The 26,769-nt window shown below is 35.1% G+C and overlaps 2 protein-coding genes across 2 annotated transcripts in view; both read right to left on the reverse strand.

The window, feature by feature from the left end:
• Positions 1–7,991: 7,991 nt before the first annotated feature.
• Positions 7,992–21,476, reverse strand: LOC128547658 (macrophage mannose receptor 1-like). The gene is made up of 10 exons (XM_053520710.1): positions 21,266–21,476; positions 20,082–20,164; positions 19,658–19,748; positions 18,150–18,359; positions 15,791–15,922; positions 14,719–14,835; positions 12,307–12,389; positions 10,909–10,999; positions 8,918–9,133; positions 7,992–8,513 (listed from the first exon to the last, which is right to left on the reverse strand). Exons 1-10 carry the CDS (start codon positions 21,459–21,461, stop codon positions 8,503–8,505), a joined length of 1,230 nt encoding a protein of 409 aa, XP_053376685.1. The 5' UTR covers positions 21,462–21,476; the 3' UTR covers positions 7,992–8,502.
• Positions 21,477–22,069: 593 nt separating this feature from the next.
• The window catches only part of LOC128547726 (neurocan core protein-like), a 55,358-nt gene continuing 50,658 nt past the window's right edge, over positions 22,070–26,769 (reverse strand). The window contains exons 10-11 of the mRNA XM_053520843.1: positions 22,490–22,572; positions 22,070–22,165 (exon numbers count right to left, since the gene is read on the reverse strand). Of these exons, the coding sequence (XP_053376818.1) occupies positions 22,070–22,165; positions 22,490–22,572 (179 nt within the window). The remainder of the gene's footprint in view (positions 22,166–22,489; positions 22,573–26,769) is intronic.

Genomic DNA, 26,769 nt, shown 5'->3' on the forward strand with positions numbered 1-26,769 from the left:
TTTAAGGTAAACAAACGTTTTGAAAATGTAGATGTCAAGAAGGATAAGATATATGAATGCCTGGTAGATGATTGCGATATTGATGACTATGTCCAAACTATTTTCATGGTACTTCTGCCAGCATTAACCAAACTCATATTAAAACAGTTCAAAGATCATTTACCATAAGGACATCATGAATTTATGAATGAAAATGAAATACTTAAGATCATATTTTAGCATCGAAGCCAAATATCAAAACACTGGCAATTGAATCACATACATGTGTTGTACATTTTCATTAACTAGAACAGAGGCATGGCTGAATAATATCAAGGACATCATCAAGGAAAGCAGGAAAGAGGTACAAAATGAGAAGAAAAATATTTAAGGAAAGAGAAATGGTATTAGAAGAAAAAAGAATTGAAAAGCAGAGCAGTAAGTTTTAGAAAGAAAAAGGAACTGGAAAGGAAAAGGATAGAGAAAGCAACAACATATGTGAGTACAATTAAGGCTCAGGAAAGATGACAAATGACAGATTCAAATGTATATGCTTTTAGTAAGCTTGTAAATAGTTAAAGAGTTCCACTTACAGTATTAGAACTGAAAGAAAATCTTTTTTTACATTAGTAAATAAAGCGCATGACATCCCGTCCCCAGATAGTAACCACATTGTAGTTGGGAAAAACATAAAATATGTAATTTAGTTGAATTAAACCAAGCAGTAGAAGAGAACTGGTTTAATGGACATATTATTTCACAGGTAGAGAAATTAATAGAAAAGATGGTAAAATGTTTTTGTATACGCCCGTTTTGAAAAACGGTCGTATTATGTGTTGTCCGTCATAATACGTGTCCAGAGCATGACTTTATAATCATTAAAGATATTAACTTTAAGCTATAGGTAGATGGCGATGCAGTGCACTTTAAACGGCCATGTAGGGAAAAGGTCAAGGTCACAAAATGAGCTAAAATGTCAAAATAAGACTTCATATTTCGTGTCCGGAGCATAACTAAATAACAGTGCAAGGTATCGACTTCAAACTTGGCATGTATGTATGTTGCGATGAGACGATGTGCAGAGCACATGCACTAGGTCTGTAGATCAATGGTCAAGGTCACAAACTGAGCTCCAAGATCAAATTTTTCCGTCATATTTCTTGTCTGTAGCATAACTTATTAACATTTCAAGGTAATGACTTCAGATTTGAGATGCAGGTATGTGTCTTTTTGATAATGTGCAGAGTGCTTAAACCAGGGTGATAGATCAAAGTTCAAGGTTACAGCAAGGCCAAATCTGCCCATCATATTCTGTGTCCAGAGCATAACTTAAAAAAGTGTCAAAGGTAATGACTTGAAATTTGGAATATAGACAGAGGATGATGAGACGATGTGCAGAGGGAAACAACTTAAACAATCCACATTACATCCTCTCACACCCATTTACCCCTCCCCCTACCCCTTTAAATCATTGAGTTTCTTAATCTTTAATATCCTGTTACCACCACCGCACACATACACTGCTCCCCCACCGGCCCCCATCCCCCAAAAGAAGTTTTATTACCATTTGGGCATATATTACTTCGCTCTGCTTCGTTATTCAAGTATTTTATGTTTTACCTTAAAGCAAAACAAATTACTTTGGTTTCTGTACTTTGGCTTTTTCAGGTGCCAGGCTTCCCTGTGTGGTAAAAAATGATGAAGATGGCATATAATATACTTGCAAACTTGCCGAGGGATAAATGGACAGAGGTGTTAAACTAATACAAGCACATGACCTGTATCATTGTATTTTAGCTCACATGAGCAAAGTGCTCATGGTGAGCTTTTCTGATCACGCTGTGTCCGTCGTGTGTGCGTCCGTCCGTCCGTTGTCAACACTTTCTTTAAACAACATCTTCTCCACAAAGGCTGAGTGGATTTTGCTGAAACTTAACCGGGCCGTTTTGATCACGCTGTGTCCGTCGTGCGCCGTCCGTCCGTTGTCAACAATTTCTTATGACGTCTTTCCTCTTCCAATACTGAATTTCGAAGCCTTGGCACGCGAAATCTTAGTTTGATTGAATTGCAGATTTAACTGAACAGTCAAACTATTTTCTGATATTAAATGGGAGCGGTGTTTTAGTGGTTACGGTGTCGGCCGTTCAATATGGGGTCGTGAGTACAAGCCCCACCGGTGTCATAAACACGCCTTCTCAGATAACCGCAGTACTGATTTTCCAGGAAGCAGATTCGATAATGGTTCAAATACGCTTGAAATTTGCATCACAATCGAGCTAAAATGAATTAGTATAAACCAATTGACATGACAGAATTGAATGTTCCATGTGATAATATTTCCCTCACATATTTTATCATTTCCAATACACTATGTAATATTTAAGTAACACTAATTCTTTCATAACTGTTAATAAATCAGATGGATATGTCCTGCCTAATTTCATTGTCTTTATATATTTCAGGCAGTGATGTTTGACACCGATTTAGATGCCCATCAGCTTTGAATTTGAAGTTCCATGGTCGTTTGTCTGAAAATAAGCTGATTTTTTATTGTTTCATGACAAAGGAAATAAATATGACCAGTAAAATGCAATATTTCTTATGTCCTCGGTAGCCTAGTGGTAGAGCGTCCGTTTCGAGAGCGGGAGGTGGTGGGTTCGATCCCCGGCCGCGTCATACTAAAGGCGTGAAAAATGGTACCAGTAGCTTCCTTGCTTGGCGCTCAGTATTAAAAGGAAAACTGGCCTCTTCTCTCATACCCCCGTGGCGATGGATTCCACCAGGAATGAGGTGTCGAGAGTGACTAATATAAGTTGTAAAACTTCCTTCACAATCGACATAAAATAAACTATGTATAAATGAAAGGCAGGTAAGGAGTACGATGTTTAAACGATTCGTCTGTACTTAACTCATCATACAGTTTCCAACCAATTCAAATGAAACTTGGTATACATCATCAACATTAAAAGGATATGTACTTTTAAGACTTTCATGTCCGATGTGTTTTTGAAGTGATAACCTGTGGTTTTTTTATATATTTTATAACATCCTCAAAATGCATGAGACGCTTTAGCAGCATATGTACATTCGTTAACACTACTCTGTCTTAAAAAATGTTTAAAAAGCTAAACAATGAAAAATATATCCATCAACGTCATTAAATATTCATGAAATGCGCTGGAATGTCTGCATTGTTAGATGACGTTGACATCATCGCTGTATAAGTAAGGTATTGGAGCCGTATTGACAATCAGCATATGACAAATTATCTGTAAGCTTTTCCGGCATTCAAAGATTTTTATGAAAACCCTTTGCTCATTAAGCTACATTTACGACCAAAAATCTTTTCCAGTGCATTTTTCCACTGAGTTATGAACTGGGGAAAATGAGCCGTGAAACGCCAGTTTTGAATTGTTGAAAAGGGATATTTTTCATTAGAATGTTATATCTACGCAAAAAAAATGTTCATGAATACATTAAGATAGCATATTGCCTTATGTTTCAAATATTAAAAGTTTAACAGGTACAGATTTTGCTGGAAAAAAGAACTTTTTTTTGCTATACAAACTTAAATGTTGAAATTGGAAAACAAAAACAAAACTCCTATTTTTTGCCATTGTAATTTCGACCCCAAATTGGTCTGAAAAAACACACTGTTTTCTCTGATATTATAACAGTCCCTGAAAACAACAACAACAGTTTATGCTAGAATAACAAGTTATGTCCATTCTTTTTGGATTAAAAAACTTTTGTTTGCAAATATACAATGCATTTCATCGTCCGAAGCTGTCTCCCTTTGTATTTCAAAAGTTGTCAACCCTTTTATCATAACTAGTCTTCATAATTCAAGATATTTTGAACCCATTTCGATAAACTATCAAATTCTTACTAACTACTTGCTGTTTGACAAGATTCTTATACAGATGGTTCCATTCTAAACATTTTACAGAACAAACAACATTCTTTTCGAGATATGTATTTTAATAGCAATTTTCGTGTATGTTTCAAAAGGTGTTTCTCTTGCTAAATAAATATGGTTATACATGCGCTATTTTACAACAGAATTGTTCACTCTGATTATTTCTCTTGCTTTTTTTTGTTCAAGAAAATGATAAAAAAATGTCTGTATTTAAGCAGGTAGTAATATAGATTATAATGTCAGAAATAACCACGATTTCAAAAAAAATCAAGGGGAGATAACTTTTGAATTTGTGGTTAGATTTCAAAATGGGTAGCATCATAATGTTTGTATTTAAAATGCATTTGGTTTGAAATAATTCTATTTTTGGCCTGTGACTGCTACTTCTGAAAGATGTATGACGTATTCTAACAATAAAGTAAAGGATATTTATTAAACCCTTTGAAAGTAGCCCAAATGTTCTTTTTTCATAACGTCGTCATTGGATCCCAATATATATCAAGAGAAATGTTAGTCTAAAACTAAAAAGATGGCATTTGGTCGGTAACTGATACTTATTGATTTAGTGGTCATTAGGCCAAAGATCAAGATAACAGTGATCTGGAGATTGAAATCGATTAACCATCAATCACGAAAGAATGCTTAGCGTTACACGCGCTAAACGTTGAATTTATAGCATGACTGCCTGTGGCCAGTATATGATTTCTATTGTTTAAGGGATCAAAACTCAAGATCAAAGTGACCTAAATACTTAAAATGTTGCCTGGTAGAGAACGCCTGGATATATGACCGCTCAACATTAAAGGATGCCTTTCTATGGCCTGTCGTCGGACCCATAAGGGTGTTTCCCTTGTAGCTCCGACTTTTTCAAAGGCATTAAGTAAATACGTTATTAGGTGTTTGAGGATTAATTTTTATATAAATATTAATCAGCGATTCACGTGGCGGGAATAACTTTTATTTACACTGTCCTGTGACTTTGATACATTGTGGGAATACGAGTTACGTAAGGTGCACCATAAACCAGTTTAAGGTCCCCAGAAGGGGTTTTACAATGACCGTTCTAAGACGGTGCCCCACTGTGCTCCTTTATTTGTTCGTTTTGTCTTAGTATGTTTGCGTTTTGTGTATGTGTGCGTTGGTCGTGTGCGCGTCCGCGTGCTCGGTTAATATTTGGGGAGGCTGCGTTTTTTGAACGTGGCTTTCCTAGGACGGTATTTATCTTTGTTTTTTTGTAGGTGACCCATTTATTCTTGGGATCAGTACGAGAAAGACCTGTATCACAGTGTCCGTCAGACTGATAAAGATTGTTTGCGGTCTCTCTGATTCTTGAGTAGCGTTTGTTTGTGTTTTTGGTTTAGCATCTTTTTAACAGTAATTCAGTTATATAACAGCGGGCATCTAACCAGTGTTCTTGCATTCTTTGCCATATTTGTTCTCCGCAAGTGATTGCCAAGTTCTCCACATGAATCAGAGATGGAGGACGAAATGACCCCAGGCACAATGCATTTAATCAAATGTTCGTGGGGAATATATGCCTCGACCAAAGATTGAACTTACAACTCCACGGTACGTAAATCTGCACTCTCCCTTATGAGCTTAGGTCAAACCTTGAGGTCACATAGGCATTTGGCATTTAAGTTGTAAATCATTTCGATCACTGGACCTAAAAACAATCAATCTTAGTAGAGCAGTATCATGTGGTCAGTAGATAAACTCTGTTGTTTTCGAATGATTAGCTCAAAAGTCAAAGAACACTTTAGACTGAATATAACGCAACAAAATACTCCCGACAACTTTTTTTATTAGCATATTTATGTAGATACATTGTAAAAAGAAAGAATCAATCAATGTTTCAAGATAATTTAAATGTAGTCTACAACAGTTTTTTATTAGAGTCAGCTTTTCATCAACAATGTTTTCCTTGATTTTATCATGGTTTACCTGCTGTTAACTTCTATCTGTAAATTTCTTCAACTAAGGACGAGGCGGGGCCATAAGCCGTACTATTTAGTTAGAGAACATGTCTTAGGTCCCGCCTACATACAGAATACAGTAGGAAAATGTTTAAAAATGTTTAACATTCTGAAACCGCTCTCTATTTCAGTTAGAGTATGCTTGTCACGTGATAGTACCAACCCTTAAAATGGAATGTTAACTTGTCAATCAAAATTAATAGCCGAATGCGTTGTTCATATTGGCAGACCATGATACAAAACAGAAAGTGTAGGGGCCACTCGAACAATGGGGTTATTCACGTGAACATCTACTTTTTCTATTACTTATCTTTAAATAAACGTCTAATACCATTGTTATCTAACACTAGATCTAGATAATTCTAAGTGTAGTCAGTAGAACTATTTTCATTATACATTTTGTTAGTAGCTATACAATGAGTGATCATGATATTTCATCATTTGATTGATTGCAAAAAATATGAAGAGTCCACAAACTGATCCGCACTTAATATTTGTATTTTGATGTAACATTATTACAACTTTATTCTATAAAAGACGTTAGGTCCTTTGATTACGATGGTCTTTAGTAGATGACTGGTCAGGCACAATTCAAATATGATAATATTTTCATAATTTAGGTCAAGAAAATTCGAAATGTCTTATTATAATAGGAAAAAGTCTGTATAAAGTTACGTATTAAAACGTCTGTTTCATAATAGCATGCTCTCCCACAAACCACAAGACAGGTTGCTTAAACCTCTTTATATGAAAGATTTTTAAAATATTTTAGTTTACAAAATTACTTTTGGGTGTAGCAAACACTTAAACGCTCATACTGTAATTAAGGGTATGCCTCAGGTTTAGCTGTGGTGACGCTTTAAGTACCCTGTATATGGTATTGCTCTTGAACAGAAAGTCTCATAAACTTGAGCTGAATAACACATACTTTAGGCGTTCTGCAAATGCTCCAAAACTGCAGTCTAAACCTTCCGTTGGAACATGCTTGTAATGTACGTCATATAAATAAATATTTTAATTCTTCACTTACAAGCAAAGAACGCAACCCTCAATACTTGTGTCTACTAATGCAGTCAGCACACGTATATCACAAATAACCCTCCTTAAAATATCGCACTGTATTCAATATAAAGTAACTGAAGTGACAAGGGATAGCTCAACACTTTAAAGCTGGAACAAAGGTTCATTAAAAGACGCAGTGCATGCGTAGATAGAAACACAATGGATATGTACACAAAAATGCATAAACAAAGTAGAACACAGAGCAAGAAACAAATATATGATTCAACACAGATGGACACGGCTTTGGTACAGTCCGTAGTAAAACACGAAGGAGTTGAAACTGGTTACCTTTGCATAACAACTCACTATTTAAAATGTATATGTCACCAATAATAATAATTTTAAATGCTTTTCTCGTGATACTAGAGGATATACTGATTGGCATTAGGCCAATTCGTTTTACACAACCGGGGACATGCCGTCACGTGTGCGGTAAGGAAAACATTCTCACCGGTTTATTAATACACGAACGCTTCGGCGTACACCGGCCACGTGAGCTGCAAATACAAAATATGCATTTCGAGTATATTATGATTTTCTATTGTGGCCAGTTCCAAATAAGTTAGCAAACACTTTCTTGCAGTATGTTTCTACCTTTACTTGGTATTAACCCAAACTTTCAAATGTTTATCGATTTTATATCGCGAAAATATGTTATTTGCCGCTTTTCCTATCTTGCAAGATCAGCGCACATCGGCCTACATCGGATAGACCAGGGAAGAACCGGAAAGCCAAACGAACGCCTAGCCGGTTGCCCGCGGCGAAACGGCGTACGCCGCAAAAGTGAAACAAATAGGCCTATAGTTGTGTGTAAGGCGGGGGTGTGGGGAGGGGGCGGGGGTAAATATATGGAATAGTTTTGAGGCCTTGCATAACAATTTGTTACTTGTAAATTAATAAATTCATTGTTAATTACAAATTGATGTAACTGCGTTGTTTTGCTCTAACCAGCGATATACTAGTAGTATATTAAATTCCAGTTATTAAAACAGTATTACTCACTAGTTCAGTTTTGTATTAATTCAAATTTGATAGTAGGGAAACAGGTCCCTTAACTTTCATTGTTTATGGCGACAAATAATTATTTTTATACGGGTCTCCAATTTTATTTGTAACCTGTGTCATTTACAGTTAATGTACATTATAGCACAGTGGCATATCAGAGTATGTCACTGAAATGTGGTTAATAGTTATCTTTAATCCCCATTATATACAGATTGTAGGACAATATAAATAAATAAATGACATCTCCGTCAGGTGAATGTGAATGTCTTACACATGTTATGCTTAAAGAAACCGTGATACACAAGATGCTGCAATTAGCACACTATCATATGTTTCGACATTGAAATGAAAATATTGATCAACATCTCATTCACTGAACTAATTCTGTCACTACATAAAACAAGCGACCTTACTATCCCCAGTAAATAAACTTGAACAATTTGAGAGGGTAAATTAATTATACGATACATAGTATATTGCTAGTATGGATTAAAAATGACAGTAAAATCTTTCTTAACAGGTCTTTGGCAGATCATTTTCTTTCTAGATTTTCCAGTTCTGTTAATTCGCAACTGTAAAGAAAAACAACAGGAAAGTACATCTTTTGAATTATTATTATAATTAGCATGTATATAAATTTAAACATCTTCTTAACCCTGAATCATCACAAATCGTAATAAAACATTTTTATGTTTTAATAAATATTACAAACCATTCCTATCTATTAAACTATGTTTGACAAGAGATCGTCAGTGCTACGCAGGCTTCGTTCACATACAGTCTTGAGCATTAAATTGCGTAAAATTAAAAATCATATCTAACCTAACCGGTTTCTGAACGGTATCGAATAAATGAAATCGTTCAACGGACCATTGGTGAACATTTCTGTTTCATGTTTCCAAATGCCGTTAATCAAATGGTAAAATGAAACACAGTTTTTTATTGCAATGCTTTAAAAAACATTCTCCATACGCACCAATTACTGAACGTTCACAAAAATAGGGTCGTTTGGTTCCGCATTGCAAATCGTTCCACTTTCCGGCCCACCATATTTCAACACAGCCTTCCAGAGTAGCAGCAAGGTTAGGTTGGCCACTTGCCCAGTATGTGAATATGGGATCCTTTCCAGATGAAACCCAGGTGTAAGTGTCTTTATTGTTAGCCTTTCTCAAGCCAATCCAAGCATCTGTATCTAATACAAAATTAATGTTATGTAGATTATATAATGATCATATATTATGTCTTTAAGTGATGAGAGAGAATATAGAACTGAATAAGGCATACATTATGAAACGTGAATAACTTCCAATTTAATCATAAACATTTGAAGGCCTTTGCCGAAAATTTATTATCCTTTCTTTCACAAACTACCTATGTGATTTGCAATACATGTATGATTATCAATAAATCAGCGTGGAATATTTTTAATTTAAAATAAACTTCTATGCTTGTCGAGCGACCCGTGGATAAAGTCACTGTTACAAGAACCGCCTGAATACACTGCGTCATTCAATTACTGATCAGAGTCGTTTTCAAAACAACCACATTGTCTAGAGATAGACCCTAAAATTTTCATTGATAGTATTACATTAAATAAAGTCTAGAAATTGATTTCCAAGTCCTTGAAATAACCAAAAATGATTTCACAAATGTGAAGTTTATGATAGTTTTGTTAATATCAATAACAGAAGTTTTAATTCTTAATTTAAAGTTGTGATCCACAAAGAATGACAACTCTTGCCTTGGGCTAGTACTTATAATTAGAGATATATTAGTTTACTTCCCTTGCAATTACACAATTGAGTGGAAAATGAAAACTGTTTTAGACACAATATTATACTTTTTTGCACAACAAAATCATTAAGGATTTATTCATTTATGTTTGATTTACCCCTCAAGACATGGTTCCTATGATTCTGTCAACTTACATATGGTAAAAAATTAACTTTTAACAAGCCAATAATAAAATGAAGTACCAGTAGGTAAATAATAGTGCATATAATACAGTTTTCCTTGTATCAAAATGTCACAATAGAACCACTTTTGTAATACAGAACACCTGGTAGGATTAGTAAAGGTGCAATTATATTGATCTCTGTTTCTTGTGTCTTTTCTTTAACCTTTACCCTGCTAAATTCCTAAAATGGACTGGTCTATCGTTAAATTTCGGCAGTACCATTTATTATTCGAAGAAGTGTTCACTGAAACTTTACTGACTGAAAAGCGAACAGTGCATACCAAGATCAGCCTGCGCGGATGTGCAGGCTGATCGTGGTCTGCACTCAGTCTGGTCGCAAAGGCAAAATGCCGCCAGCAGGCTAAAGGCTATTTTTAAGGAGAAAAAAAAAACCGCATTACTATTCAAAATCGTTCTGGCCAATTATTTTATGCAATTTTGCGAAATACTTTAATTTATCAGTGAGATATAAACCATATCACGCACTGCATATAACTCACTGCAAATCACTCACTGTGCGTGAAATGGTTTACCGATCTACTTGAACATTGTGTATTTATTCTAATTTTTTACGTACACGTGATGAAAATTGCAGTCGCACTTTATTCTTTATAGTATACTTTTCGATTTACAAAACGTCACTTGACGAAAATTTCAGAATCATAGAATAAATGGAACTTATTGTCGTGTGCACCTTGATAAGATCACAAGTCATCTTACGTCATTTTCGTTAAAACAGTAACAAATCCTATCGTGAAATATGACAAATTCAGACAACCAAGATATAGCACAAATACTATATGTTCCGAATATCTTAATGTTGAAATGTAAAAATGACATTAACTTCGGTTGCTGTTGCTGCATCAACGTTCTTTCTTTTTCAAATATCTACCGATAGTTACTTTATTTGTAAAATGTTTGTGCATTTTCATCTCCGTCTACCGAGGAGTTGAAATAAATTGAAATGTATTTAACAGAGGATATTTTTTTGTTTGGTGTCAAATACTAACCTGAATAGTTGTTTCTTAGGTGGACCAGGAATGAATTCTCTGCAGCGTCGGTAATTTCCGCAAGATTTCCTCCGTCATTTCTGCACAAAGTCTGTGCAAATTTGAGAAAAAAATGCTACTGCATAGTTAATCAAAGACAAATTCCTGTAAAACATCGTTCTATCTAAATGTCGTGTAGATTCAAGATCTTTGTGCATAAAGTAGATGAAAGGTTCTGAGAATTTAGGCTGATAGACTACGTAACTGAAATGTCTTAATAACAACACAAGATTTACAATTGTAAAAACTTGGAGAAACTTTTATACTCACGAAATGTAAATACTATGATGGAGCATTAGAGGCAGATGTATGGTGTTTATTAACAAGAAATTTTGCGTTATTATATCGAAATTTCGAGTTTCACACTTCCATAATATACGTGTACAGTAATGTCGGAGCGAACTCAAAGTGGGGGAGGCATTTGGGCGGGGACGGCAGTGGTGGGGGGTAGGTGGGTTGGGGGTGAAGGGGGGCAGTTTGTCCTGGCCAGATTTTCCTTGGAAATTTTAGGACAACCAGAAAAGAAGTTCTCCCCCCTTAGTGACAATAGACATCTCATCAAATCCATGTCAGTACATCTAAATGTTTTCCCTAATTGGAATTTTTCTCTTTATCTACTTTTTTTCTGAAAAAAAAAGGTTTTTTTGGTCAACAGAACAGTTGTGTGGGGGGAACAATATGCTGCCTCCTCTCAAAATTGGGTTGGGGGCACACACCCTTGTCGCAACGCTGCTCCTGCGCCTATGGTGTAGGTCATTGGTAATATTAGTGTAGGTACAGTACAGCATTCGCTCTTAAATATATCACTCACTATTTTACCCCGTTTTAAGTCTGGAAAAAGTTCGACCCCAGTTTGAGCTCATACTAATGTATCCAACCAAGATCGGATACCTGGTAAGCTTTAGATTTTGAAAAGAGGTCATAGAAGTTGACCGGGTTGTGTTCGAAATTAGAATATTTTATTACATTGTTTAAGAAATGATATCTCCAAAGCATTGATTTGTCGTTAGATAAAATCATGGTTTGGAGTTTAGATGCGAAGGAATCATATCGAGTGATATAATAATATGTAAAATGATCTTATTCAACGACAAATCACTGTTTGAGATATATCATTTCAATTCTATCTCTTTTTCAAGAATTATTATGTATATCATTGAGAACATCCATCAGATAATGGCCTGTTTTGTGAATTTCTTTTCCAGGGCGCCGTCAAACTTGTGACGCACAGAGAGTGAATTGTGAGCCTTCTTTGTTTATAGGAAAAGAAATAATGTTAGAATTACTGTTGACTACATGTATCTTTCTCACATGTTTAAGATGTCCTATACATGTATGTTACTATTTATGAATACTTACCTGAGCGGAAGTCCAGCTTGCAGGGTTAATATTGAAGGTGTAGCAACTTCTATCGAAAAGGGTCCATCCTGCTGGACATGTCTCTATATATAAATGTTCAAGTACATTACATAAAGCCTCAAGACTCTACACTTCCAATTATAATACAGTTAGTGTAGAAAACATTTGAAAGATCAACTTCACACTGCATATTTTATATCAAATTAAAGATATGAGCAGAACTATAAAAGCGATCGTGCACGGCAATCTCTACCTAATCGGCACCCAACAAAACAATCCGACCACAAACTGATACCGTCATGATAATATACAGCAAAAAAAAATGTACAAGATATTTTAAAGAAAACAGTAAAAAACAAATATATCGAAGAGAGAGAGAGAGAGAGAGAGAGAGAGAGAGAGAGAGAGAGAGAGAGAGAGATCGTCAATGTAGAACTGTCTGTACGAGACTAGGTAAAACGTCTATTAAAGACCTGTTGTTCAAAGATACAGCTGCAAATTAAAAAGAAAACTTTAAGCGGAAATGACAAGAAGTAGAGCTACAATATAAGTTGTCAAGCATTCAGGTCTCAAACATACAGCTGTACACATTGTACAGTTAAACGTTACAACTGTAAAACTGTCATGTCTCAGAATTACAGCCGAAGGAAACAGTATGATCCGCCACCTTTAGTGTATTTTGGTGGGATATAACTGAACCATATATTCGAAAATATTAGAATTTTAACTAAAATCGAGTAAGTATAATTGTTTAAATATCTAATATAATTGTAGAAGGGCATGCATAAACACAGACCTTAATTATTTACAATATTTTTGAAGCCGATAAGTTTAAAAGAAATAATTACAAATTTGTTATAAGTTTTATGAGAAAAAAAGATCTGAGGCATAGTTTCTACTTTCAAATGTTGCAGTTACTGTACTGTAAACATAGTCTATATAACCTTATTTGGTCGTTTGTTTTCCCTTTTTTCGTTTAGGGCAAAACCATTATTTTATCTGGTGACCATACGCCGCTTTTCATGGAATTGCACTCTGTGCATCATTGAAGGTTCCATGTGCACCGCCATATGAATACCTCTGTGAATGTCTCCAAATTATATCTTAGTACTTACAACATTTGTAATTGTTTAGTTTTGCTCAAACCTGAGCTAGAGGGCCTGGACGGTAGCTTGCATCCCCACTACCGTCCATTAACAGGCTCAGTTAAACCGAGCCTGCAACATTTTCGTTTATGTCGTGCTGGACGACCTGTGGTTTTACATTTTTTTTTATTTTATATATATATGTTGCTGCCCTAACTAAAGAATTACAGTTAATGATAAAACGTTTCGATCCAACTTAAATGCTTATCATTTCTAAAATTACACACGATTAATTAGATAAAAAGAAAATAACCTACTAAATACAAATTATTTTGAAATTGTGATCAATGATATTTTGCTTCTGTTTTTAACGGTTAGCCTTACATTTTCAGAAAACATTCAAACACTAAATCATAGAAAGAAAAGGTTGTTTTAGTACATGAACACTGAACAGCTTATTACTTTAGAAAACAATGGTCTACGCATTGAATTCCGTAAAAGGACTGCATAAAGGGGCCACATTTCTGGAAAGTTCAACTTCTTTAAAAATTCACCATTTTCAAAGAACTGTTACAAATCTTCGTTTTGACACTTCTGCAATAATGTCCCGGTGCTGACATTTCACATAATTTGGTGGAACGTAGTTTTCAGCAATTATTAATTTTTGTTTCTTCACAAATGGCTTTTGTCACAGGGTGAAAAAAATGTGCAGTCAGTCTGGGGCTCGAAACCGGGACCCCTCGCTTACAGGGCGAGTGCTCTACCGACTGAGCTAACCGGCTGCCTGACATAATCTTCTCCCCCTAACGTGACCAAGTCCGTACCGTGACATACACCCCCACAAATTGGAAACTCATACTCGAGTTCCGGAGGTACATAATATTGCAAGCGTCGTAAGACTGACCAAGCAAGCATGCCACGGTCCCATGTTGGGCGCCAAATGTCACAGGGTGAGAAAAATGTGCAGTCAGTCCGGGGCTCGAAACCGGGACCCCTCGCTTACAGGGCGAGTGCTCTACCGACTGAGCTAACCGGCTGCCTGACATAATCTTCTCCCCTAACGTGACCAAGTCCGTACCGTGACACTTTGATTTGTAGTGGGAGACAACATTTTGAGAATATTTTCAGTACTCATCGCACGGAACAGTGCAGTAGAACATGTATGGTCAGATAGATGTCGGTAGGATGTTGTACGTTTTCAAATATTTCTGTGTTTTGGTGATATACACCTCCTCCTGTTCAACATTTTACATGTGAACAAAGGTTTACACATGAAGAAAGTATTATATTATAAGTAAAGATTGTTTAATAGGTAAAGAATACTAACCATCACAGTTGCGTCCAGTAAATGCATTTGTGCAGTAGCATATGTAATAATTGGTTCCATCAACACAGGTACCGCCATTTAGGCACGGGTTTGGCGAGCAGTTATTGGGTTCGATTTCTACAATGCCATATATGTAATAAAAAAAGTTAAAAAAGATATAAACAAAATCAACACAAATTTATTTAAAGGGTGTGAATAAAGATTGTTCCTGTTAAACTAAGAGCTATTTTATTTTACTGACATGTAAACGACAATATATTATTTAGTGCCGTTAAAACTATGTGAGTCGCCCTCTGATAATTTTATCTATAGTTAATTTGAGATAAACCCTGCTAGAAAATTCTCTGTCTATCAGTCGCCATTTTTCTGCAGACACGTGCGGGTCAAGAAAATATTGATTATCAAATTGCCACCATCAGTCCCATCCACCTCTCGTATCAATACTGTTCAAAGGCGTTCATAAATTTATTAGATATAACTGTATTGACAATTTTTATTTCTGGATTTACTGCACACCTATAGATAATGTCATCTGTTAAATAACGATTAATGTTGTGTATGGGGCGTATTATGTAGCCCACCTATGTTTTTAGCAACGATTAACAAGTTTGAATGGTAAATAAGTTTGCTGTAATTGCTAATCTAGTCAATTTAGAAGGATTATAATTGTCCTATTTAGTTATCCGTCATTTAGAAAAATAAATGACATTTACACTTATATTAGCGTTTGCATTTCATGTAGAATAGTTGCAAAAACAAATGAACTCACACCCTAAATGATACACACCAATTTAGAACGTTTTGAACAGAGGTATGTGAATTGGAAGGGAAGATTCATATTTCTTTCACTGAAAGGCAGTCTTTCATGATTTTTTGTTGTTATTGTTGTTGTTGTTGTTGTTGTTTTCTTATTATTGGTCTTAAATGTGATACATCATCTTTTCAGTGCAATTTTGCATATGAATTTAAAAACTTATATTTTCATTTCAACATACCCCAAAATTGAAAACTGATATGTTGAAATGAAAGTAAGTGAAACCGGTTTAATCGATAAGATAACATTCATACTGACCCTCACAAGTTTTTCCAAAGAATGAAGGGCGACAAGAACATGTGTAATTATCTTTCGCATCGATACACGTTCCTCCATTTAGGCATGGGTCTGGGAAGCAGTTACCTGAAGGTTTGCTGTGGTCATCTGTTGCTACAATATTTCATCAGAAGACATTGTTTTAAATCAATAATATCCTTATCTAAACTATTTCACTCGGTCACATGTATGCATTATACATGTAGTCACAAATGACAGTTCTGTCGCATGCAACATATCCTTTGTTATGGTGAATGTTTGTGCCAAGTTAGCAATCAATGGACTAATCAATCCATGGACTAAAATTGAATTCCGAATATGGAAAATGACATGTAAAATTCTTCAGCTCTGTAAGTTGCGACCTTGAAGTTTAATCTGGGTGTCTGGTCTAATGCGCGACAAGTCGGCCTGGTATCGGAAACATGTGTGCCAAGTAAAATCCATTGCGCTTCAAATTTGATCTGACATTAAAGCTACGGGTCTAGGTATTGTGCGCGAGGCACCAACTTAATATGGTGAATATGTGTGTCAAGTTATTTCAACAACTTTTGATGGATTGCAGAGTTATGGACCGAACAAAAATAGGACGAACTGATGGACTGAATGAATGACTGATGGACGAAGTGCAAGCCTAAAAATTTCAGTCAGCAGGGGACTTATAAGTCATTGATGAAATAAGATTTTACACACAACCAACACTATTAAAACATTCTGTCTTAAAGATTCCCAATGCCCATCTTTCACACTTAGATATGTAATTCAAATGTAGAAAATCCTTACCGGATGTATTCTACTTTACTAGATATATAAAATAATCGTATATTTTGACATATATTCATACTAAATGCTATGTAGTGACATTAATTTGTCAAAATAGTTTCCATTGTTTAAGTGGTAATAATGACCCTCACAATTTCTCTAATAAATGAAGAGCGATAGTATGTGAAGGTATCTTCCACATCAACTTACGCATTGGCTTAGTAAGCAGTAACTTTATTAGTACTACAAAGCCACTGCAATTAAAATTTATAAGAAAATCCTGTAAAAGCATAAAATGCAACCAAGCAGATTCAGTTTGACTGAGTCTGTTCGAGAATCCTAACACCGGATTTAGCGAAATTCTATTACACATATGTTGAATGGACTTCATGATCCTAATGGACAAAAAACAAAAAAAACACTGAATCCTAGTACGGGGAGGTTTTTTACGACCTCCTCACAGCACTTACAGATTGCTGTTCTAAAAGCTAATAAAATCTGTAGGACGATCATTGAAAAGCATAAAATGCAGCCAAATAAAATAATAGCAGACTCGGTTTGATTAAAGCTGTTCATGAGAGGTAGTGTATATAATAAGACAATGAATGCCCAAATACTGATCAAATACAATCGTTCACAAACTCCACTTTAATATATCTGGTGGATCTTAAACCTAATAGTTTAGTAAATGCAGAATTTCTTATATCGGAAAAAATAGTTACATAAGGAAATGGCACAAGATGTTTATTAATGTATACAAATCTATAAGAAGATCTTTTGGAAGCAGTGAACATAACTGAGCAAACTGATAACAGACTCGGTTTGATACAATATTTACATGTAATGTGAAACACCCTCAAGCACTGACTTAAGCAAGCGAAGTTTTGTTATACATTGAATGGACTCCATTGTCTTATAAAACCTAAATATATGACAACATTGAGTGCAGATATTTAGGAGGGATTTTATATTTTGTATAGAAACTAGTTATTTAAGTGCCATGTTGTCTCTGTTGCAATGCAGTCCTCGACGTTTGACTACTTTTAAAAGGAAATATGTCGAGGGAGTTAAGCGCATTTTTTATATCATTTCTAAAGTTAACCTAACCAGTGTTTCTTTATTTTATACTTGTTCTCACCTGTTTTCATTAACTGCCAACATTTCCTCATGCATCAATGTGGCAGAAGAATGATTTCAGCAAATCGTCATGGTGACAAAACCCACGGCCTGCGCTCTCATATTAAGCTAAGCGGGTGGGCTCTTTCGAATGGCGAAGGATTAGAATTATTTACAATTTATTCTAATGAGAAAAGGTATTTAGGCCTACCGATTACAAGAACAGTATAGAGTGACTTTGCTTCCAAAATAGTATCAAATGCCCAAATAAAAAGTTCGACACTTTATAATTATTGACTCTTGGGCCATTGGATATAATGTGATATTCACTGGAAAAGGGCAATTTTGACCGAGGCGATAGCCGGTGAATATCACATCGGTTTCGGTCAATGTAATCTTGGTTATTTTAGAACATAATAATAAGATCTTCTATTGCAAAACTTGGGACTAGATATTCTATACTTACTGCTGCCAGAACGTTCACAAATGAATTTTCGTTTCTTTTCACAGTCCACATCTTTCCAATAGCCGGTATCCCGCATTTCAATACAGTCTTCCAAAAGGGAAGAATCGCTAGGCTGCCCACTTGCCCAATTCGTAAAGTTGGCAACATATCTGGATGAAACCCAGATACGTGCGTTTCCCTCAACAATCAGTCCAATCCAAGCACTTGCAACTGTTACAGAATTAGATATCATACGACGTACTTTTATAATATTTTATCCCCGAATATTATATATTGCAATTAATATTATTTATGCTGTATCTTGATACGAAAGAAATATGGATCCAAAGTATGATAAACGAAACATTAGGAAACGTGATTTAGATTTTGAATTTAATTATAAATATTTGAAATTCTTTGCCAAATATTAATTTCACTTTAGTTTTCATATAGATCTAAAAGACATTTTTCCCGATATGTATGGTCAATTATAATACCCCTTAAATCCATTACAATATTAGCTTCATATCAAACTGCTTGGAACATTTTTTACTTACCGTTGCCTACAGATAATTTCTACTTGAAAGTCATTATTTAAAAAGAACCTCTGAAAAATAATTGAGCCGCATCATGAGAAAACCAACCTTCTGACATCTTTTTAGACATAGGCTTGTATCTAGATAAAACCACCGAAGTCCTGCCATTAAGAGCGATAACTTTAATTTTCCTTCAAAACCGTTAAATGCTTTAGGATAAGAAATCAGTGACGTGGCATTTAGTCTTGCATAGATAAAAACAGGAGTCGAAAAGAGGGACAGACAAAAATCTTACAGAATGTCTACTGTATTCATAATGCAAACGTTTTCCAGATCATTTTAGACACAGCAATGTGCAACACATCAAAATTACAATTTAATGTGTTTTCAGAAATGAATGATTAAGACCGATGACATCTATTCACTTGCGTGTGTTGACATCAGGCTTGGGATGTTTATTTATTTAACATGCTGAAACAATCTTGATTTCAGAAGTTTGATTATTCTACCACTTGTAACGCCAGTATAATGGCTCAGAGCATCAAAAGATGTTTTTGTCAATACAAGTCGGAAAATCACATCATGGTTAAAATTTTGTCGATATAACTTACGACAATACAGCAAAGGAAACTTCCAAAATAACCCCTAGAATAATTCTTTTACAGCGTTCATTGATGAGCCGCGCCATGAGAAAACCAACATAGTGCATTTGCGACCAGCATGGATCCAGACCAGCCTGCGCATCCGCGCAGTCTGGTCAGAATCCATGCTGTTCGCTTTCAAAGCCTATTGCAATTAGAGTAAACCTTAGCAGAGAAACCCTTAGCGAACAGCATGGATCCTGACCAGACTGTGCGGATGCGCAGGCTGGTCTGGATCTATGCTGGTCGCAAATGCACTATGTTAGTTTTATCATGGTGCGGCTCATTATTCTTTTAAAAAGTTCATTTATCAATCATTAGTCAGATTTTGGATTTGTTTACAGATCCTTACCATTCACCTCGCTCTTCATGCCGGTCAAGAATGCATTCTCTGCAGCGCTGGTAATTTCTACAAGATCTGCTCCATGCTTTTTACATACAGTCTGTGGAAATTTGACAAAAATGAAATCACATAATTTATCAGAGGTATATACCTTTAAATTGTGCTAATTTTACTGTAAAATAGTTACTCTAACGTTGGAAGTAAATAAAGGATTCGAACACCTATTGGTTTACAAATTGATATACTATTGGCAAGATGCACTTCGAGCATTGCAATTATAGAAACTAAGAAAATATTTATAACCCCACCTCTAACATACTAACACTATGGACAAAAATGTGAAGTATAACCATTGCAATATAAGCGTGAATAATCCATATCGTATCTTTTGGATGACCTACACTTGTGATCTACTTTTGTAACAAATACTAACCTGACCCAAAAACCAACTTGCAGGGCTGCTGCTTATGCTATAGCAACTTTTTCCAAAAGAGGTCCATCCTGTTGGACATTTCTCTGCAAAAATACCCACTAACATTACTCCTGTCTGTTGCCTTTTCACTTCAAATTATGATTATATGGCATAAAATATTTGAAAATATATATTTTTACTGCAACTATCTACCAAAAGGAAGAGTAAAGTCCTTTTAATCATTGGACACAGCACACGCACCAGTTCTGCATAGAATTCACTACACTTATAACGTTGGAGCCACTTAATCTGATAGAGCTATGGCCTGTTTGGTCATGGTCAAATAATCTTAACGCAATTAGAACTACTGCTTGCTGTCGCCTTTGTTGTTCACATCTTGGGATTTTTTTCACCCCTGGGAAAGCTGACGAAATACTTTACTTTCAATTTCATGTTCTAAAAAAGAAAGATTTCGGTACTCCGTGAAAGATTAACGATTACAAAGTATCGAAATGGAATCTAAATATAAAATTGCTATTTGCATAGTCTGCAATTATAAATAAAAGATAGAAATGCTTGAAATTACATGTAAGGTAACTTTAATAAGGATATAGATGTGGAGTTAATTTTGACTAGTATATAGTCAAGTATCAAACCAAATTTAAATTTGTTTCAAAGATATGGCAGGATAATAAAGTTATGTTGTTTGTGTCGTGATTTTCCTAGTTATAACAAAATTACCTAGAATTTTATGTGTATTTTGTGACTTGTTTTAAAAATCGTGTTATGGTCGTACAATGATATCATAACATCTTTCGAATTTCAGAAATGTTCTTGAAGTCTTATGAATAATATTGCCAAAAGTATCGAGGCGAAGGGCCGATTAGGGTAAATTGTTATTATAGGGAAAAGTATGAAAGGGTGCGGGAAGGTCTACAAAATCAATATAGAGTCACAATGAACAAACTCATTAGTTTTAAAATATCTGAAATTTATAACAACACTGAGTGCAAGACTAAACAAAGTATTATTCTATGGAGTCCATGAACAAGATCGTTCCAGACTCAGATGATGAACATTTCAAATTTTCTAGTGCAGAACTTAAAGAATTATTGTAAAGATCGATTAGGTGTTCGACATCTTTCCAAGGCTGTTTGTAAAATCTTTTATTGCAAAGACTGGAAAGGCTTCTCTTCTATACTTACCGATACCCGAAAGTTCGCAAAAATAGTTTCGATTTCTTTTGCAGTACACATCGTTCCACTGACCGTTTTTCCTCATTTCAACACAGTTTTCCACAGAGTAATCATCATGAAATGGGTTGCGTGCAAAACTCTTAAATTCGGCTTCATTCCCGGATGAAACCCAGATATGATTGCCTTCGTTAGCCAGATCATTCATTCCGATCCAAGCACTGTGTACTTTAACGAAATTTCATGAATAAATACAAGTGCCTTTATTCTCTTTTAAATTAATGGTTTATTGTCAGTATATGAGCATACAGATCTAACAACTTAAATACTGACCAGAACAGCAAAAGATTTTTTTTTAAAACTGCTTTGAGTGCGAAAATTGACGTTGAAGAATGTCTATTTTATTCCAAATACAATTATTGATCAACTCATTTCAGTGCTTAAAAACATGGCATTTACAAATAGAAATGCTTAATATCAAGGCTACTTTAAAACGGTTCTCCAAGAATAAATGATTAGGTCGATGGCATTCATTTACTTGTCTGTGGACATCCGGTCTAAGAGATTGATTGTTTTGACGTGAGGAACAACCAAACTACCTGACTAATGTTTTGTAACGCCTGCCTGAAATTAAGTCTGAAGAAGCACGTGTAAAAGGTCTTTGTCAACCATGAAAGTCGGAAAGTCGCATTATGGTCCTGATCGTATCTACATGCTTTAAGACCAAACAACAGTAACAACTTCCAAAATTTCTTATATAACTTACTGTGAGATACTTCATTTTTTATAAAATATGTATCTAACTGTTTACAGATACTAACCATAAGCTTTTTGTAAAATGCTGGTCAAGAGTTCATTGTCCCAAGCGTCTGTAATTTCCGCAAGATCCCCCCTCATTTGTCTGCACGAAGTCTGTGGAAATTCAACGAAATAATTTATCAAAGGCAGATACCTATGAATTATCGTTACATTTCACTGCCGTGTAATTCTATGAGATTCACCTCAGTGCATAAGGTAAATAAAGTATTCGGACACTTTGGCTTACATATTAATATACTCTTGGGTCAACACGGGCTACAGTTGTGAAAACTTTGATAACTATTGTTACCAACAGAATGTTCCTTAAATATGACTAAAATGTGTATAGTTTGCTCTAACAAATACATGCACACATGATCTATCCTGCATATTTCAAATGACCTACACTTGTGTTTTACTTTTTATATGTATACTTACCAGAGCCGAAAACCAATTTGCAGAGTTAGTGCTTAATCTGTAGCAACGTTTTCCAGAAGAAGTCCATCCTACGGGGCAGTTATCTATAAATGTCAAGAACATTACCCAAAATTTCGAGTCAATTCACTTTAAATCATATCTAGAAGTGTTGAAAAAAATATGAAAATTTATCATTCAAGTAGTAGGACAAGTCAAATGGTTTATCGCGGCCAGAAATTTGTACAAACCGGACAGAAGTTGCGAAATTGTCATTTGTGCAGGAAAGAAGCGTTTACCATAATGTCCAGTACTGGACAGGTATAGTGACCATGCACGGACACAGCCAATCTTCTCAGGACTAACCTGTTAAATTTGGGAAAATGATAAAATCAAGCTTTCTTGAAGGTAAAATTCTTAGTTTCTTTTAGATAAATAATATGAATTATGTCGGGGTCGTATGTAGCAGCAGCCGCATATACTTTACATGCAGTCCTAATGTTGCCTTTTTCGAAAAACATTTTCTTTCCTTCTTGTCTTTTTTCCTTTTTTAAAGATTTTCCAGAGGGGGTCCGGACCCCCCACCCCCCCCCACCCACGTCTGGATCCGCGCATGGTGACATATCATGCTTTCTGTTTATGCAGGTAAACTTGTGTTTGGTTAAAATTCAACAGAGCACAATTGTCTGAACAGTGTACAAACTCATTACTGTTTTTTTCAGGCAAGGGTGGAAAAAAAGTGGTAGACAATGAAAGCAGTAACATTTTTATTAAAAAAAAATAAACAATGAGACAAACATTTCCAACATCTTTGGACGGTTCAAAAATCCCATGTTTAACATACGATAAAGCCCGAAACGCGCGAAAATGTTCCGAATGTAAATCGGGTGAAGTAGGCGCTCTATGTATAGAGTTAGATTATGCGTCTAGATTGATTAAACTGGGCGAGTCTACTTACTTATTACTTGAGGATGAAAAAAAAACGTGTTTTTTAAATGTTGCTCTTAAACAAGGGTGGCGGTTGAACTACTAAAAGTACAACAACAGTTAATTCACAACAAATCGTACGGTATGTTTTATAATCAGTAGAAGCTAGTCGTATTTACGCTTATGAGACCTATTTCACCCATAAGTAAAGAATTCACAGGTCCATCCACAGGTGGCAGTAACGTACCTAGGATACAGTATGGGTCCATGAGCCATATGCACTTAAATTTACTACAATTATAATGTTTTCTTAGGAAAAAAATGACAAAAAAGCCATTTTGGGGAGACTTCGTTGCGAAAAATGTGTGGGATTTATTCGGATAGAGAAAACACTACCGTTTCGTACGCCGTTGCTCGCTTGTGATGCGTAAACGGGCTGGAACTGGGCTTCGAAGTATGGTTTTTCTGAAAGATTATTCTTTTGCCCAAAAGACGGCCAATCATTGATAAGGAAATATTGTTTTGAAAAAAAATATACGGACCTGGAAGCAATGCACATGTCAAACTGTTCTTACCTACCTTTCTCATGGCTCATTGTCACAGGTGCAAAAAAAATTTCAATTTGACAAAATGGCTTTTTGTCATCTTTTTCCTAAGAAAACATTATAATTGTAATAAATTTAAGTGCATATGGCTCATGGACCCATACTGTATCCTAGGTACGTTACTGCCACCTGTGGGTCCATCATGAAATATTTTCCCCAGCGCGCATATACTTTACCTATTCAATATGATCGCGGCCTCGATCAATAACAACGAATCGCTGATAGTAACAAAAATTCAGAGTATCCTCAAACGCTAATTTGATACACTATGGCCGCAGAGTGTAGTAATATGATATAGCAGACGGTGTTCAATAAACGTCTTCATTATAAGAATCAAAGTGCTGACAGCACAGAAAGGTTGAAACCCGCATTTGATGTGCAATAAACCACTGCGCTGTAACAGTTCAAGTCACTTCCATGAAACAGTATAACATTCAAACCATTTGCATCCATGTTACATTATATTAAATTCTGCTCTGACTAAAACATCAATTAAGTGTCTTGAACACACTGACGAGCTTTGTAAGGTAATCCTATATCGGCTTAATCAAAATTTACTATAGTGATACCAATGAGAAATACAGTGTCTGTTTCATTAAAAACACAAATATTCAAAGAGAATATAGATAATGTAAGTATTAGATATTCAAATTTAACAGTTAAAGGCACTGGCCTCCTGATCGTTCCACAACAAAAACAGAAGATTTTTAGATATCTGGAAATAAATGGCATATTTCTTAAGAATGCTTTGAAACTTAATTACTGACAGACTATATGTTACGGAAACACATGAGAATTAGTTGTTTTACTATTTTTACAATGAAAATCGAAAAGCTTTTACTCCGAGTAAACTATCTCGATTATAAATATCTATATTTAACGCGTGTTAAACACTAAAGCCTTTATAGCGCTATTGGTAACGAGAGTCGGAAAACTTCTTTATTGTCGCGGCGGTCAGGGCTCGATTCCCGACGCAGTCATCTTTTTTCCTTGGTTTGGCATTTTTAAAATAGTATAGACACAAACACTCATTTTCTAATGTTCATAACATGACAAAACCTCAATTTGAAAGAAAGATAATTTTTAGCCAAAATCTAGAGGTCCGTGCCTTCAACGGTTTGAAAGATATAAACGTTACTTTACGCTAAAATCTATAGAATTTGCAATATTTAAACTGCAAGTGTCTCATAGTTTCTCTTTCGATTTTCTAAAGTTCTTCACCATTAGAAAGCTTGCGATCTGATCTTTTCAAAGATGTATAATTTGATATATTTTCTTTTATCATGTGCATTGAAATAATTGTTAAACCTGACCAGGAACTTTTACATAGAAATTATGTAGAGAGATAAGCGGTCGGTATACTCGTAAATAATCAATAAAAGTAGTGCGGAAATAGAACGGCGGATTAATCTACTTCAGTGAAAAATGTCATTATTGGATTTATAGGTTATAACACACTAAATAGCCACCACTATATATTCTATGTAAAATGACAAGTTTTCACAATGCTGCAATACACACCTAGACCCATTTTAAATTTCTTTAACTTACATTTTCTTGTAGAGCAACATTTATACTGTAAAAATATCTAAAGAAAAGTAGGGGTCATGTTTGATGCAAGAAAAATATTTCTGGTCAAACGGACACACCGTAATTTTTACACTGAAATGACAATCACAATTTAGGGTAGGGGTGTATGAATAAATTTCACATGTTAAATCAGTTTGGAGTCTTTTTTCAACATGCAAATGCTACCAGTATGTCAAGTATAGGCATGCAATATGATTTCAACCAATATATAGCAATGATTTCAAGGAAAAATCCTTCTTACAGCAAAAAAAACTGAGAACTATTTGAATCCGCCATTATGCGACTACCATTTTTTCAAAGGTGCTCAGGCTATTTAGTGTCTGTATGCCAATTCTTACAGTATCCAGAATACGGTTATAATAGGTTTCATCCGCTTCGCGGTTTCAACCTAAAAACTGCCATTAAGGATGCCGGAAGACTAATAACATCATACAAGACAATATACATAACATATAGCGTTACAAAAAGCATGTTGTAGATATAGACAACGCTTTGACTCGGCCAGCCAACTTTGAAGTCTCAATTTTAATAAATTTCATCAACCGAGCTGAACATTTATAGCCCTTCTTTAGCTTAATTGAAACAGAATTCGTAAAGCCATTTTTATACAATGTCTATTAACTGAAATCAAAACTACAAACAGCACTTGAAAAATACAGTATTCTTGTAGAAAAATACTTTTTAATTGGATGCGAGCATGTATTAACGAAAGAAAATCGGATAATAAATAGTCATTTCACGAGTTGTAAATACATGATTTTTATTTGTGAAATGCTGTGCCAGGGCCGAACATTCATTCTTGCGCAGATGGATATTTAGTATCTGTGTCTTGTTAATTCCTTCAAAATGTTTTTTGTTTGTTTGAAATAAAAACGGTACAATCTAACCCGTTGATATTTTGCTGTATTAGTTACCAACATCAAACGCACTACCATCTGCTTACTCGATTAACCCCTTATTTACTCTGCTTAAAAAAACGGTTCAATTTTAACTATGAATGATTTTAAATCGCATGTAACTTATGCTATTGTTTGTTTCAAAAATCATGTCAGCGATTTTGAGAAATATCATTCAGTATGTTTTAAAGTGTTTACATAACTCTTGAAAGCAGATCAACATGATTATACTAAAAAGACCTGGTCGTAATCTAATAACTGGTATGTAAAATTATCGGTTTTGAAA

This window comes from Mercenaria mercenaria, chromosome 13 (assembly GCF_021730395.1).
Source record: "Mercenaria mercenaria strain notata chromosome 13, MADL_Memer_1, whole genome shotgun sequence".
NCBI lineage: Eukaryota > Metazoa > Mollusca > Bivalvia > Venerida > Veneridae > Mercenaria > Mercenaria mercenaria.